The sequence below is a fragment of the Physeter macrocephalus genome, chromosome 15 (genome assembly GCF_002837175.3).
Source record: "Physeter macrocephalus isolate SW-GA chromosome 15, ASM283717v5, whole genome shotgun sequence".
NCBI classification, from domain to species: domain Eukaryota; kingdom Metazoa; phylum Chordata; class Mammalia; order Artiodactyla; family Physeteridae; genus Physeter; species Physeter macrocephalus.
In genome coordinates this window covers 72699364-72713190 of record NC_041228.1, presented here as the reverse complement: position 1 = coordinate 72713190, position 13827 = coordinate 72699364, and the positions used below count along the sequence as shown (strand labels likewise).

At 41.2% G+C, this 13827-nt stretch overlaps 1 protein-coding gene across 13 annotated transcripts in view; it reads right to left on the bottom strand.

Moving 5' to 3' along the window:
- The window catches only part of ASPH (aspartate beta-hydroxylase), a 238897-nt gene that overhangs the window by 132681 nt on the left and 92389 nt on the right, over positions 1 to 13827 (bottom strand). For all 13 annotated transcript variants that reach the window (XM_028500701.2, XM_055091279.1, XM_028500699.2 and 10 more), the window contains one exon: positions 10079 to 10123. In XM_028500701.2, the coding sequence (XP_028356502.1) occupies positions 10079 to 10123 (45 nt within the window). The remainder of the gene's footprint in view (positions 1 to 10078; positions 10124 to 13827) is intronic.

The window sequence follows — 13827 nt, the reverse complement described above, 5'->3', positions numbered from 1 at the left end:
ACAGCCATTCAAATACTCCCAGCAATACTCCAGACATGGTCAGATTTGCAGCTGTAAAGTCCTCAATGGAGAACAGTTTGTAAGAGTTGGGAGCTAGGAAAGGCAGAAAGGCCAGTTACTGGTCTGCTGCAGCTCCCCATGGTAGGAACGAGAAACGCAAGGTTTGGTGCAGAAAAGAGGAAGCAGATCAAAGAGCGCGTGGAAGCATCAAAAGAACTTTCTGACCAACTAGACAAGTGGTAGAATATGGAGGATGAGAGGTCATCAAGGAACGAAGGACTTCCACGTTTCTGGATTAGATAACCAGGTGAATGGTGGCACCAGAAATGGAGAAAACAGGCTACAGGAGAATGGGGAGAAGCAGATGTACAGAGAACAGGCTGGGCTCGAACTGTATGTGGGACATCAAGGAGGTGAAGTCCACAGGCTGGTGGATATTGAGTTCTATAGCAAGTTCAAGGCTAGAGGTGTGTGCTTGAGGGTAGCTGAAGCCATGGCATGGATGAGATCCGATTGAAAGAAAGGCCAGAACCCTGAGGCGCCAGCACACAAGCCAACAGTATTGGGAGCACACTCATCTGTTGGGAAAGGTAACAATGGAGACTACAGCACAGTGATTCCTTCTAAAGAGGTGTCCTCAGCTCCACCTGATGGTTGCCATGTGGGAGAGTAAAGCGCAGTATTCTCAGAGCTTCCTATTCCTTTTTCCCTTCTCCCGGGTCTTCAGGTACCGCTGCAGCGCCTGCTGCGTGAGCTCCCGGACGCGCAGCTGGCCGCCCTGGCGGGGCACCACGGTGCCGGTCCTGCCGGGGTGCACGGTCACGTCCGTCCTGGCCCCCGGCGACCGGGCCGGGCCGAACAGGTGTCTGGGCCGGCGGGCGCGGGCGGGCACAGAGACCCCGGGGCGCCCCTCCGGGCCGGAGGCTCGCAGCAGAGCCCCTTGGCCCCGGGCAGCCGGGAAGCGGAGAGGAGGCGGCAGCGGGGATGGCGACCCCCAGGTGGCGGGGGGGGGGGGGCGGGGGGGCCTTCTGGCCCAAACCCTCCTTCTTCACGAAGGGAAACTGGGGCCCAGAGAAGAGAAGCGGCTTGCTGATAGCATGTAGCTGGCGCGGGGCGGGGGGGGGGGGGGGGGGGGGCGGGGGGGCCGGGGACGCCGCGGTGCAGGGGCCCGGCTACTCCTGCGCCGGCCCTGGCGGTGGCGCGCGGGGCCGCAGTTGGGAGGAAACTTTTGAGCCGGATCCCAACTCCTCCGCGGCAGCCTCGCTCTGGGCTCCCGCCTACTTTTTCTTTTTCAACACTATTTAACAGAATCAGAAAAATCTTACTGAAAAGAACAGGATCTTAATCTTTTAAAAACTGTCATACAGCCATTAAAAAAAAATCACTTTTGTATATTCAATTGTTCTGAACGCAATCATATTCCAGCTACTGCGCTAATCTGCCTACTGGCCAGTTCTTGTTGGCAAAGCTAATCTCCATCCAGGCCTGTGTGTCCTCCCGAGCTCCTTGTCACACTGCCATCTGTTCACCCCCCAAGACCCAGACCTGGGGCTCTGCTTCTCCCTGACCCAGTCTTCACTAAGTCGCATGGTCCCCGCCCTCTCTCTCCACTAGGGATTCCCCAGGTCAGGTCCTATCACATCATCACCTGGACTATTACTTCCTCAGTTACCTAACTGCCCTCCACCAGCTTGTGGCCGCCCTCCAATGGCTTCCGCCTTCCACCTGGTGCGCACCTGAGCACTCTAGACTCTAGGCCATGGATGGCCTCAGCCAGCAGGCGTTTCAGCCTCTCTGACCTTCAGTCTCCTTGTCTGCAAGCAGGGTAACAACACCCATGTGCTGGGAAAACTCGACTCCCTAGCTCAGCACTTAGCAGAGTAAGTGCAGTCAGTAAAAGTGGTCTGCTTAGCCTGAAAGTCTTTTTCTAAGAGTTTCTTCTGGGCATACTGGAAGACAAAACAACACTTTCTAGAACCCCAGAAGCTTCGTCCCTGTGTGTGTAGTTCTCCTTTTCTGCCCACAGAATGAAGATCAGAAGAAAGAGAACCTTCTGTACCCTGTGCTGCCCTGCCCTTCCAGCTGCCCAGACTCCTTGGTCCTCTCAACCAGGCTGAAGTTAATATCCCCACCGTGTGATGGTCAACGGAGGATCGGAGGGTACAGGGCAGGGGAGTGGCCGCACCAGGGAATTATCAGAACTTCTAGGTGCCGGACAAGAACCTACACAGGATGGATGCAGGGGCTATTTCATTTCCATTCTGCTCCCCAAAATGTAGCATAATAGTAAATGTTAAACAAAATAAATAAACATTACCTACTAGAAATAGGTTAAGAAAGAGGTTGAAGGTTCACCTTTGTGATTTTAGTCATCAAAAATGCTATAATATTCTAAAATACTAGTAAGTATAAAATGAACCAATTTTGTTATGTAACAAAACAAAAAATAATATACTTCAAAATAATGACAATGTAGAGAAGAATTTTGCGTTTTATTGCACTCAAATAACATTCAACAGAAGATGATTACATTATTTTTAGAAAATCCATTGATGTTGCCCAGCTTGGCATGTATCTGTAAAGACAAGGCTCATTCATTGAGATATTTGGAATTAGAAAGTATTTGAAGTTGACCACAGTATAATGAATCCTCAATGTCCAGAGTTCTAGAGATGATTATATATAAAAATCCAGGAAAATTTATTCTACGCATTTATCAGTTCTATGTCACTCCTAAGTTTCCCTAAAAAAATATGGCTTTATAAAAAGTAGTGTTCTATAATTCACAATACGGAGTAAGAGCTTTATGAGAATTTGAGTAGCAACTCTGTATTACCCAGATCACAGCTTTAGAAAATTATTGCTTCTTTACTAACATATTACTTTGGGTTTCACTACACTACGGTTCAGCATAACTTACTACATTGTACCAACAACCTCTAATAATAAAAATATAAAATCTCTTTGATTTTAACCTTAAAAGCAGAAAAAAAATGTCACTTTATCTTAAAACAATGTGAACATGATCAAGAGCTCCCTGGACACATAAATGAAACGACTTCTTAGAGTTTTTTTTTTTTTATAGCTCAGGGTCCTTTCAAAATGAGAGTGTTGCTACCTTTTTTTACTAACAAATGAGTATTTTCATCACGGCAGCTATTTCTGAGCCACAAATTACTCACACTAAAAATAGAAGAAATGCTTCAGCGTGGAAAGGAAAAGGCTCAAACATTGTCAAACAGCAGCGGGCCTCTGGCTTGTAAGCACTTTTCACACACCCTACCTCACCCAGCCAGAGGCCCTGTGGACTTTTATACACGGAGCAGGCTTCAGTGTTGTACGGGCGTTACTTAACCACCCAAAAGCAGAACAACCTTTACGTTATGCACCAGTAATTGATAAGAGACTTTCTAAAATTTAAACAAATACTCACGGGACTACAGCTATTCTACAATCACTCCGAGGTGTGGAAAAGCATTTTTGCATGATGTAACAGGCCATTCCTTTCCCCTGCGTCCTAACAATAATTTTCCCCCCTTATTTTGAAAAATAAATTAACCATGATAATTTAAACTTTTATTGAAATTTAAAATTTTTCTGATTAACAAGCTAAAAGCTACAGGAATCTCAAATGTTGAGTTTTACCCTGAATACTCGAAGCTAATGTAGCAATTTTTTATAAAGGTATTGCTGCAGATATATACAACGCAAATCTTCACAGCTAATAATGACCCCATCAGTGTTTTTAAGACGCTCTTAGTGGTTTTAAATCATGTTTCACACAGTGTATACAAGTCAGCCTGACACAGTTAGTGTTAATTACGGATAAGAGATATTAAAACCCTGCCATGACAACTGCTGCTACATCATCAATACGATTATTAACTATTGTCTGAAAAACACATAAATGCAGGTAAGACTAAAAGCTGTGTCACAAAAGGAAAAAGAAAAGAAAACCAATGGATCCACTAAGGCTATCAGAAAAGGACATGCAGGAATGTAACATCACGTGTGATTTTTGTTTCTAAAAAAAAAATACACTAAAATGTCAGTGGACTATGGTTCATTCAAAACATCTTTAGTGTTCATTCCCAAAGATCTTGGTCTGCTCAGACATTACTTCACAAGATCTATCCCAGCCATCTTTTGCAGCGTATGGGTAAACTGGTCCTCCTGTGGTGGTAGGGGCAGACTTTCTGAAGCTTTAAGTATCTGCAAAAATAAGGGGAAATCTAAATTAAAGGACCAACTAGACATAGACTGTGAAACTGCTTCATTTTTACTCTACTTTTAAAAAACCCACCAACAGAAGTAAATGCTTTTTTTTTTTCTGTATTGTTGTTGTTTTTAACAGCAACAGGGTAACAGAATGATTCACTACCTAGACTAGTCCCTGGGGGACCTACTACTATGAAAGTAGTTCCTACTACTTTCATTGCAAAGCTAATGAAAATCAGAGGTTCTCTAGAGCATCTGAGAATTACAACTGAATTTTAAAATGTCAGTCTTTTGAGAAATACAAGCATTAAATTTCTCCCATCAATGTTTTCACTGTATTAAAAAGAAATGCAATAGAGGGGGGGAAAATCTAGTATGGCATTTGAGACACAAATATAGGAAGGATTTTCAAGGGGTAACAGGATACTGTAAGTTGCAGTTAAAATATATTACTTTAATAATCATATCAATTTTAATGTTATTGAAGATATAAGTGGTTGGTAAAAAAAAAAGTATACACTATTTTAAAAGAAGTAAAATTCATTCCCGCCCAACTTCAACAAATACTTTCTTATTCCGAACTCTGGTGTCTGATTTATTTTACTACCACAGCATTGGATCTATGTTACAATTAGAGTAAAAAAGGAGTTTTGCACATAAAGGCCCAGTCAAATTTTGATATAATTTCTAAAGCTGGATTGTGATCCATCCTTCCTTCCTTCCCTATGTGTATGTCTACATGCGTGCATACGTGTGTGTGTGTAACCAGAAATTTTTATATAAGCAGAATTATTTGGTGCTAATGAGAAGTAACTGGAAATTATATGTATACTTTTGTACATCCAACAGAAATGAATGTTTGTCTACCAAAAGACACGTATAAGAATATTCACAGCCGCTTTCTTCATAACAGCCCCAAACTAGAAATAGCCCCTGCAGCCATAAACATAGAATGGAATTTTTAAATGGAATATTACAGTAAATAGCAGTGATAAAACCAATAACTATAAATATCAAAGTGGATGAAACTCACAGTCATAATGATGAGCAACAGAAACCAGTCACAAAAAAAACGTATATATATATATATGTGTGTGTGTGTTTACTTGCGGTTCTATTCAATCAAATTCAAAGGCGGGCAGATCGACCTATGATGACACAGGTCAGAACAGTAGTTATCATTTGTGGGCGCGTTACTGGGGGAGGGGAGAGGGAGAGACCTCCAGGGGCTGGAAGAACTCTGCGTAGCGGGTACAAGAATGTATCACACGTACAAGTCCATCCAACTGTACCCTCAACGTGTGAGCACCTCCCTGCGTGTAAATTACGCCTCAACAGAAAGAGTTTTAAAAGAGGGGTTTGACCTTAGGCTCTCTTAGAATTTAACCATTAGCTGGAATGTGAGGAATAAGCATTTCTGTAAGCTGTGCAATCAAAAATCCTGGAGACCATGGGAACTTACTCAAAGTATGAGTACTGATAACAAGGCAAATAACGCAAAAGCTCAGCTACAATTCTGAATGACTCAAATTATGCCCCTACATATTTGAAGAAGTCTCCACTCAGAAGGAGTCCACCAAGTTGCAAACCCAGCATCTCCAAATTCAGGCCAGTGGTCTCTGCTACCCTCTGTGCCTCCCGCCTTCTGTATCTCCATTAAGGTTCCATCATTCATCCATTCAAGCCAGAAGCACAGGAATCAAGCTCGACCCTTCCCCCTCAGCCAGCCCCTCTCCCACCAAATTTCCTCCACCTCCAAGGTCCGTGAAATCCACCCCTGCTCTGCATCCCCGCCACCAGTTCCAGGTCCCACCACTTCTGCTTAGATGAACACATCTGCCCCCTGACTGGTCCCCTCCTCCTCACAGGACCTCCTCTGTTCAAATCTGGATCTGATCACACGACTCCTCGGCTTGGCATTTCTCTGCTACTTCCCTGCACTTTCAGGCCCACGTTCGAATTCGCAAACATCGTTTATGGGATCCTCCGAGAAGCACCGCCTGCCCATCCACACTGTCTTCTTACACCCGTACCCGGCACACCACCTTGGTCTTTGTGCTGCAAGCACTTGCCGTGCCCACCCCCGACGTGCCAGCTCCTTCGCTTCCAGCAGCTCCTCAAGGCTCCGCGCCAGCACGACCACCCGTGGGAGGCCTTGCCTCACGCTTGCGCTCCGGGCCCCACAGTCGGGTTAGCTCCCCCTGCTCTGTGCTGCCCTGTGTACCACTCTGAGAAGTTAATGACGCCGTACTGGTTGTTATCCCCAGCTGTACAACCACAGGTCTGTGAACCGCTACGAGACAGGGACTGTATTGTTCGCTGTGTGTCTTCACTGTCCGGGGCAGAGCCTGTACCATAGGAGCTGCTTGATATGTATTTCTTGAATAGGTGAATGATCGAATCAGTAACAGTGACATGCGTATTAGGCACTTACTACCATAAGCTAAGACCTCCAGTGCTGACAGCCTAAAGCTGGTTGTGCGTCTTATTGGTCAGTGTTAGAAAATGCTGGGTGACAGGGGAGTCATAGGTGACAGCTCTGGACAGATGCAACGGAGTGAAACCATCACCCCTGCTAGAATAGTCAAACATGAGATGAGTTACAAATGTTATCTCCATTTTCAGAGAGACAAGAGCAAGGAGACCTACCCAGAAACACAGATGCTCACATATCTTCATTTCAAACAGCATGATTATCATCACAAGACACAACTGTTAAGTTTTTTTTCTGGAATGCCACGACAGAAAAATTGTTAAAGGAACCAGTCAGTCACATGGCCTTCAAGTATTGTTTAGCAGGAAATTTAATTTCCTAAGCGATCCCTTCATAAGCCATTCAGTTTGTGCCATGTATGGTTATGCTGTCATATTGCTAGAAATATGTTGTATGATTTCAAGTAAAAATATGACTTCGAGGACAAAGGTGAAAACCCACTAAAGGAGCAGAGGTTCCAAAATCAATTTTTTAAAAAAACACGGTATTCAAGATGATTGACTTCTAATATCAGAATGATCAGTTCTTAGGGTTGACTTTTTACATCCTTGCCAAAAGTATGCCAGCAAAGCACTTATAAAGTTATAAATATAAACAAAAGATGGCAAAGTTTAAACTACTGGACAACTAACTTTTCCACAATGAATCATAATTAATCTTCAACATTTCTGAGTCTTAAGTGAAGTCCTAATGCACGTTAAGAAAAAGATGCCAAAGAAGACAGTATCTCTGCTTTTATCACATCAAAACGGCTCTCAAAACGCATCAGCTTTTAGGCCTTCATTTATGTGAAATCCTCTAGAGCACAGAAGCTGAGTGTGTGAACTCTGGAGCCAAAATGCAAGAATCGAACTCAGCTCTCCCACTTGTCAGCTCTGAGATGTCAGACAGGTTCCTCTGCCTTGCTGTGCCTCAGTTTTCTCATCTGTAAAGTGGAGATAACAGCATGTCTACCTCTTGGGCTACTGGAAATATTTACTAAAGGAGTTAATTCACGTGTGTGTCTAGAATAGCATGACATACATGATGCTTAATAAAAGTTAGCATTCTCTGTCTCCTGGTAGGTGGCTGGATACAATAGTAAATTAAGACAATTCCCACCCCATGGGATTATCACAGCGATAAGTATGTTATTATGAACTTTAATATGCAATACTAAGATTGTATAACCTAGTCGTAGAAAGATCGGGGAAGGCAAAGTAATCATCAGTTAGATTCTGAGGGCCAGGAAAAACTGATATCCAGCATTTTGCAGAGGGCCTCAGTTTGCGATTTCCACTGAATAACGAATTTTAAAGATTGAAAGGTAGTAAGGAATGGATCCCACGATTGTTTCCTCAGTTCCTGCATCACATAATTCAACACTGTTGCAAAAGCAGTCACCTTATTGTACAAAACAGAGACTGATTTATGAATATTATTCTTCTGTAAGACTGAATAATTTTAAAAATGTAATATAAAGTAAGACTAAGAAGATAATAGGAAATAAGCAAACCCAGTGCAATCATAACAAACAATTATTGCTGACTCTCCGCCTCACATCCTCTTCGGTAAAGGTCAAACTACAGCCGTGCCGTGCATCACTCAAGTTTTTATGACACCAGAATGTAAGACAAATGCATTACAACTGACAGGTTACAACTCCTTGATCAGGTCCTTCAGAATTTAGCTTCTCTTGATCCACCCCAAAGATCAGGCTAATTAATTACTAAACAATAAGAGCCACAGCCACCATTTACTGGGAGCTCATTACGTGTCAGGAAGTATGCATATGAATCAAATCTTCATTTTCATTTACTTCCGCTGTTAAACATCTCATCCAAAAAAGCACCTTATTCCAGCCCCCCAACCACTTAGAATTTTGTATTTATGTTCCAAGAAAATTCTTGGGCTTCATTTATAAAACACCAAAGTAGAAGCACAGAACTTTTTGGTCAGAAAATATTACTATGTTTCATACCTTCATTCAAGTCAGGTAAATATTTAAAAATATCAACTATAACTAGAAAAAAGTCAGTGTTGTGGGAACTCGTTATTTTTAGGAATACTTATAAAACGATTTTCTTTAGAGGAATGGATAGTAATCAAAATGCAAATTCAGTAACCTGCCCTGCATCCTCAGGTTAGAAACAAGGCACTCTGTGAAGCATTGCTCAACAACGAAGAGGAAATTACAAAAGCAGGACAGAAACATCAACCTTCCTTGCTCTGTGCATCTTTCCTAAACACAAAATATACACATATGCCCAGTAGTCATCTTGGAAAAGATCTATTTCTCCATGGATTTCTTTTCTCATTCATATCACAATACCAACAATGCAGTTCCTTTAGTATTCGTATATATTCTAAATGTACAACATACAACAACTATCAAAATCTAAAACATCCCAACTGTTAAATAAGCAAATACGAGCTGTGGTGTAACTAAAAACACTCTTTGATTATAAAAGGTGTTTTTCCTCTTGAAATTTAGTATTTCAATAAATTTTGGAAGGCACAATTATTTCTACCAAAATCAGTAATACGAATGTACATCATTGCTACAGAATTCACATTAAGCATAATGTGAAAAATGTGAGTAAAAATTGAACCAATAAATGACACAGAAAGAAAACAAATGGAAATAAAACAGAGAAACAAGAAGAAATACATTTGGGAAAGAGGTGTTGGAAAATCCTCTCCTAATGAAACATTTTTTTCCCACTTTGAAAGCAAGAGGTTTCTATGTTAATTTCCGATTGCAGGTATGGTTAATGTCATCTCTAAAACGCATCTGAAAGCACAGGCCTCGGTTGAACTCATTGATGATGAGTTTAAACTCACTGATGATGAAAGGGACATACAGGGGAAGGGAGGAAAAAGCAGAGGGACGGGTGTAACACAGTGGGCTGGCAGGAAGGACTGCCTGGGTCACGCGGGGCACAAGGGTGCTCTCGGGGAAGACGGGGGAGGAGGAGGACCAACGTCACTAATTTAAGCACTATTAAACTTTTATCTGAAGGCAAGTCTGATTCCACATCCTCCATCAAATAGCCTGTCAATCAAAAAAAAAGGAAAAAAACCCGCCTACCTAACTTCCACTACTATCACCATCTATAATGGCAACAATCATACAGTACTTTGATCATGAATACTCCTCAAATTCTAGCTCAACAAATATGTACTAGACTCATTCTGATGTCTATTTCCCATTACTTTGGCTCAACTGACGAAAACACAGAACGTTTTCTTTTTAAATTTAGGTATAATTAATCCTCCTCTCTCGGGAATTCTACTCTTCATAGAATTATTCCATCTAGGGTATCAGCAGCGACTTTTAAATTAAACAAAAAAGGAAAAAGCAATACATCTGACAAAATGCCATACCTGGTGGCACTTCTCGCTGTTCCTCTGCAGGGGGCACGTGCACCTCTAAAATAAATAATAAATAAACCATAAATCATAAAACACTGCATTACAGATTGCTGACCAGTATTTAAAATACAGACCACTGATCTTCAAGTTACAGTGATCATTTTTACAGACTTTTTGGTTGTTCAATTCCAATTATCATAAAACATTAGGTTTTTCCATGATCCCAACAAAGAAAAATTAGCTATAACTTCGTAAAATGTTGTACATTTCTCAACTGTCCTGAACTACAGGCTTTAAAACATTATCTGCCTAACTGACTGACCTCAAAACTCACAGTCTGGCAAAGGAGATATGAACTAAAACCTAAGTTTTCACCACAATTTTGCATCAGACTTGATAAGAAAGCTGAGGAAAGACATTTAAAGCATCTGGTTTCTTGTTAATGGCACAAAAAGTTAAACTGAAACAGAATCTTAAAAATATATCACTATCTTTAATAAACTTGTTTTTGAAAAATAATACTCAAGGTAACATATTCTAAAACTAGCCAGAAATGTGGATATGAATTTTAACATCTAGTCTTTTTCCTTGGCTACTTCAACCTACTTAAAACTAAAGAAACTGTAAGCCTCACCACTCAACAGTATAATGATATAATGACCTGATTCACTCCATAAAATTATATCACACGTTTACATCTTCATCCCTAACAACCCCTGTAACATTACCATAATCGAGAGGTAAGACTGTATCTGCTTTCCTTCCCTTTGCTCAAGATTTTTAACAGCCTTTGGTCAAAAGGAGGAATTTTTATTAGCATTTTATAAAACTCAAAAATATTTATGCAGCTATTTTAATCATTTTTCTTCTTGCATTATTTTGCTTCTACTTTTAAGAATGATACATGCTCAAAACAGTTGGAAATATTTTAGATAAAAGTAAAAAGGAAACAGAAAAATATCACACATATTCTCCCTGATCCCTGTTAAGCTTCTGGAAGAGTTCCTTCTTCTAGTGGCAGTACCATGAAGGTTTACTAGCTTTCTGTGTTGTGACTGGCTCGTTAATGGTTTGCCTATTTATTTGGTTCTTAATAATCCAGAGACATGTTAGCACTTTACCAACTTGACCAATATTTTTCTCAGAATTTCTTTTACTTTTGTCATTTTAGGTATATTTGAAAAACTTGTATGCATCATAAAGTATTAACCACATCCGTTGTTATTTTCATCCTTGATGTTATACTAAGAGAGACGTTATTATTGTGATAAATTTTCATCCAAATTTATTCTGAAAAACATGTATATTTAACAAACTTATCTGAAATGTATTTTGGTAATGATATAACAAGAAGATTTTTTAAAAGAAATAATTCATTATATTAGCACAACCTGAAAGTTTTGCCTATTGATATAGCCTACTTTGTCTTGCTCCAGGACTTTGTAAACCCACTTCAGTACGGCTTTGACTCCCCATCAATTTACTCAAATAGCTTTTGCTACGATCACCAACATTCTCCACATCGCCAAATGCAATCGATGCTTCGCAAGTCCTGAAATGCCCATGGCAGTAGCACAGAACATACCCCTTCCTCCCTTCTGCTTTTTCCCATCCTTCCCTACTGGTTTTCCTCCTGTCTCACTGGCTATGCAGGCTCCCTCAAACCTCACAATGTTGGGATTCCTTAGTGTTCAGTCCTGGAACTGCTGGTCTACCCCCTCTGCACTCACCTCCAAAATGACCTTATCTATTTCCAAGCAATTGACACCATCTCCATGGTGATGGCTCCCAAGCATTCATATCCATCTCAGATCTCACCCATCTAGCTCAGATGGGCATATCCAACTCCCTACTTGACACCTCCACCTGGGTATCTCACATAATTCCTGAATATAAAATATCTAATATGGAATCTTTGATTTTCTTCCCTAAACCAGGAAAGAAAATCATTGCTTCTCAGTAAACAGCCCTAACATCCAACAGTTATTCAAATCAAACCAAAGGCCCCCTTTATTCCTCTTTACTTCACAACCATCAGAAAGTTCCATCAGTTGTAATTCTAAAATACATTTCAAGTTTAAAACTTTCCCCTCCATTTCCACTTCATGGTCTTCCTCTAGGCCACCATGGTCCCTTCTCTGGATTAGGACACAATAATTTCCTAACAGGGTGGTCCCTGCTCCCTTCCCGCTCCATCTAATCCATTCGCTAAGAGTACAAGTAATCTTTCAAAACATAAATCAGATTATGTCATATCTCCCAAGTATTTCCATAGATTCTCGCTGTACTTAGAAAAAAATCCAAACTCCTTACTAGGTCCTCCAAGGCCCCAAATGATCTGTCCCATCTCTACTGCTTAAGCCAATTCAAATTCAGTTTTCTGTTACCTGCAGCAGAAAGTAACCTTACTGACACAGAAGGGTTTAAGCACAAGACTGACAGAGCCAGATGTGTACTTCTGAAGAGATCATCCTAGTGACATTGTGAAAGATGGATTTGAAGGGGACAAGCATGGAGTTAAGAAGACTAGCTAGGAGGCTACTGCCATTGTCCAGGAAGTTGATGAGGGACTGAACTAGATTACTAGAGCTTCAGAGGAAAGAATGAATTTGAGAAATGTTTAAGTAGACTATTCAACAGGATTTGGGATTAGCTATAGAGAGAGGGGGAGAGGAGACAACACCCATATTTCTGGTTTGGGAACCCAAGGACTTATTGATGCAACCAGCCAAGATGGGGGAAGACAAGGGAAGAGAAGTTTGGTGGGCAAGTGAAGATGACAAGTCTCCTCTCGCTGTCCACTCAAGTGCCGCAGGAACATAGAAACTGCAGGTTGGGCCACAGGCGCACACCCAGAGCCCCACTGCCCAGCAGAAGGAATTCCCTGAGCAGCCTCTGTTACGCCCTCTACTGGCTGATCAAAAGGCTTAGGAAAAAACTGTATTTTTTTTTTTCAGTTCATCCCTAATGATTTTTTTTTTAACATTTTTACTGGAGTATAATTGCTTTACAATGATGTGTTAGTTTCTGCTTTGTAACAAAGTGAATCGGCTATACATATACATATATCCCCATATCCCCTCCCTCTTGCATCTCCCTCCCACCCTCCCTATCCCACCACTCTAGGTGGTCACAAAGCACCGAGCTGATCTCCCTGGGCTATGCAGCTGCTTCCCACTAGCTATCTATTTTACATTTGGTAGTGTATATATGTCCATGCCACTCTCTCACTTTGTCCCAGCTTACCCTTCCCCCTCCCCATATCCTCAAGTCCATTCTCTATGTCTGTGTCTGTATTCCTGTCCTGCCCATAGGTTCTTCAGAACCTTTGTTTTTTTTTTTAGATTCCATATATATGTGTTAGCATATGGTATTTGTTTTTCTCTTTCTGACTTACTTCACTCTGTATGACAGTCTCTAGGTCCATCCACCTCACTACAAATAACTCAATTTCGTTTGTTTTTATAGCTGAGTAATATTTCATAGTATATATATGCCACATCTTCTTTATCCATTCATCTGTCGATGGAAACTTAGGTTGCTTCCGACCAGCAGGAGGTGATACATTATTGTAGTTTTGATTTGCATTTCTCTAATGATTAGTGATATAGAGCATCCTTTCATGTGTTTGTTGGCAATCTGTATATCTTCTTTGGAAAAATGTCTATTTAGGTCTTTTACCCATTTTTGGATTGGTTTGTTTGCTTTTTGATATTGAGCTGCATGAGCTGCTTGTATATTTGGGGGATTAATCCTTTGTC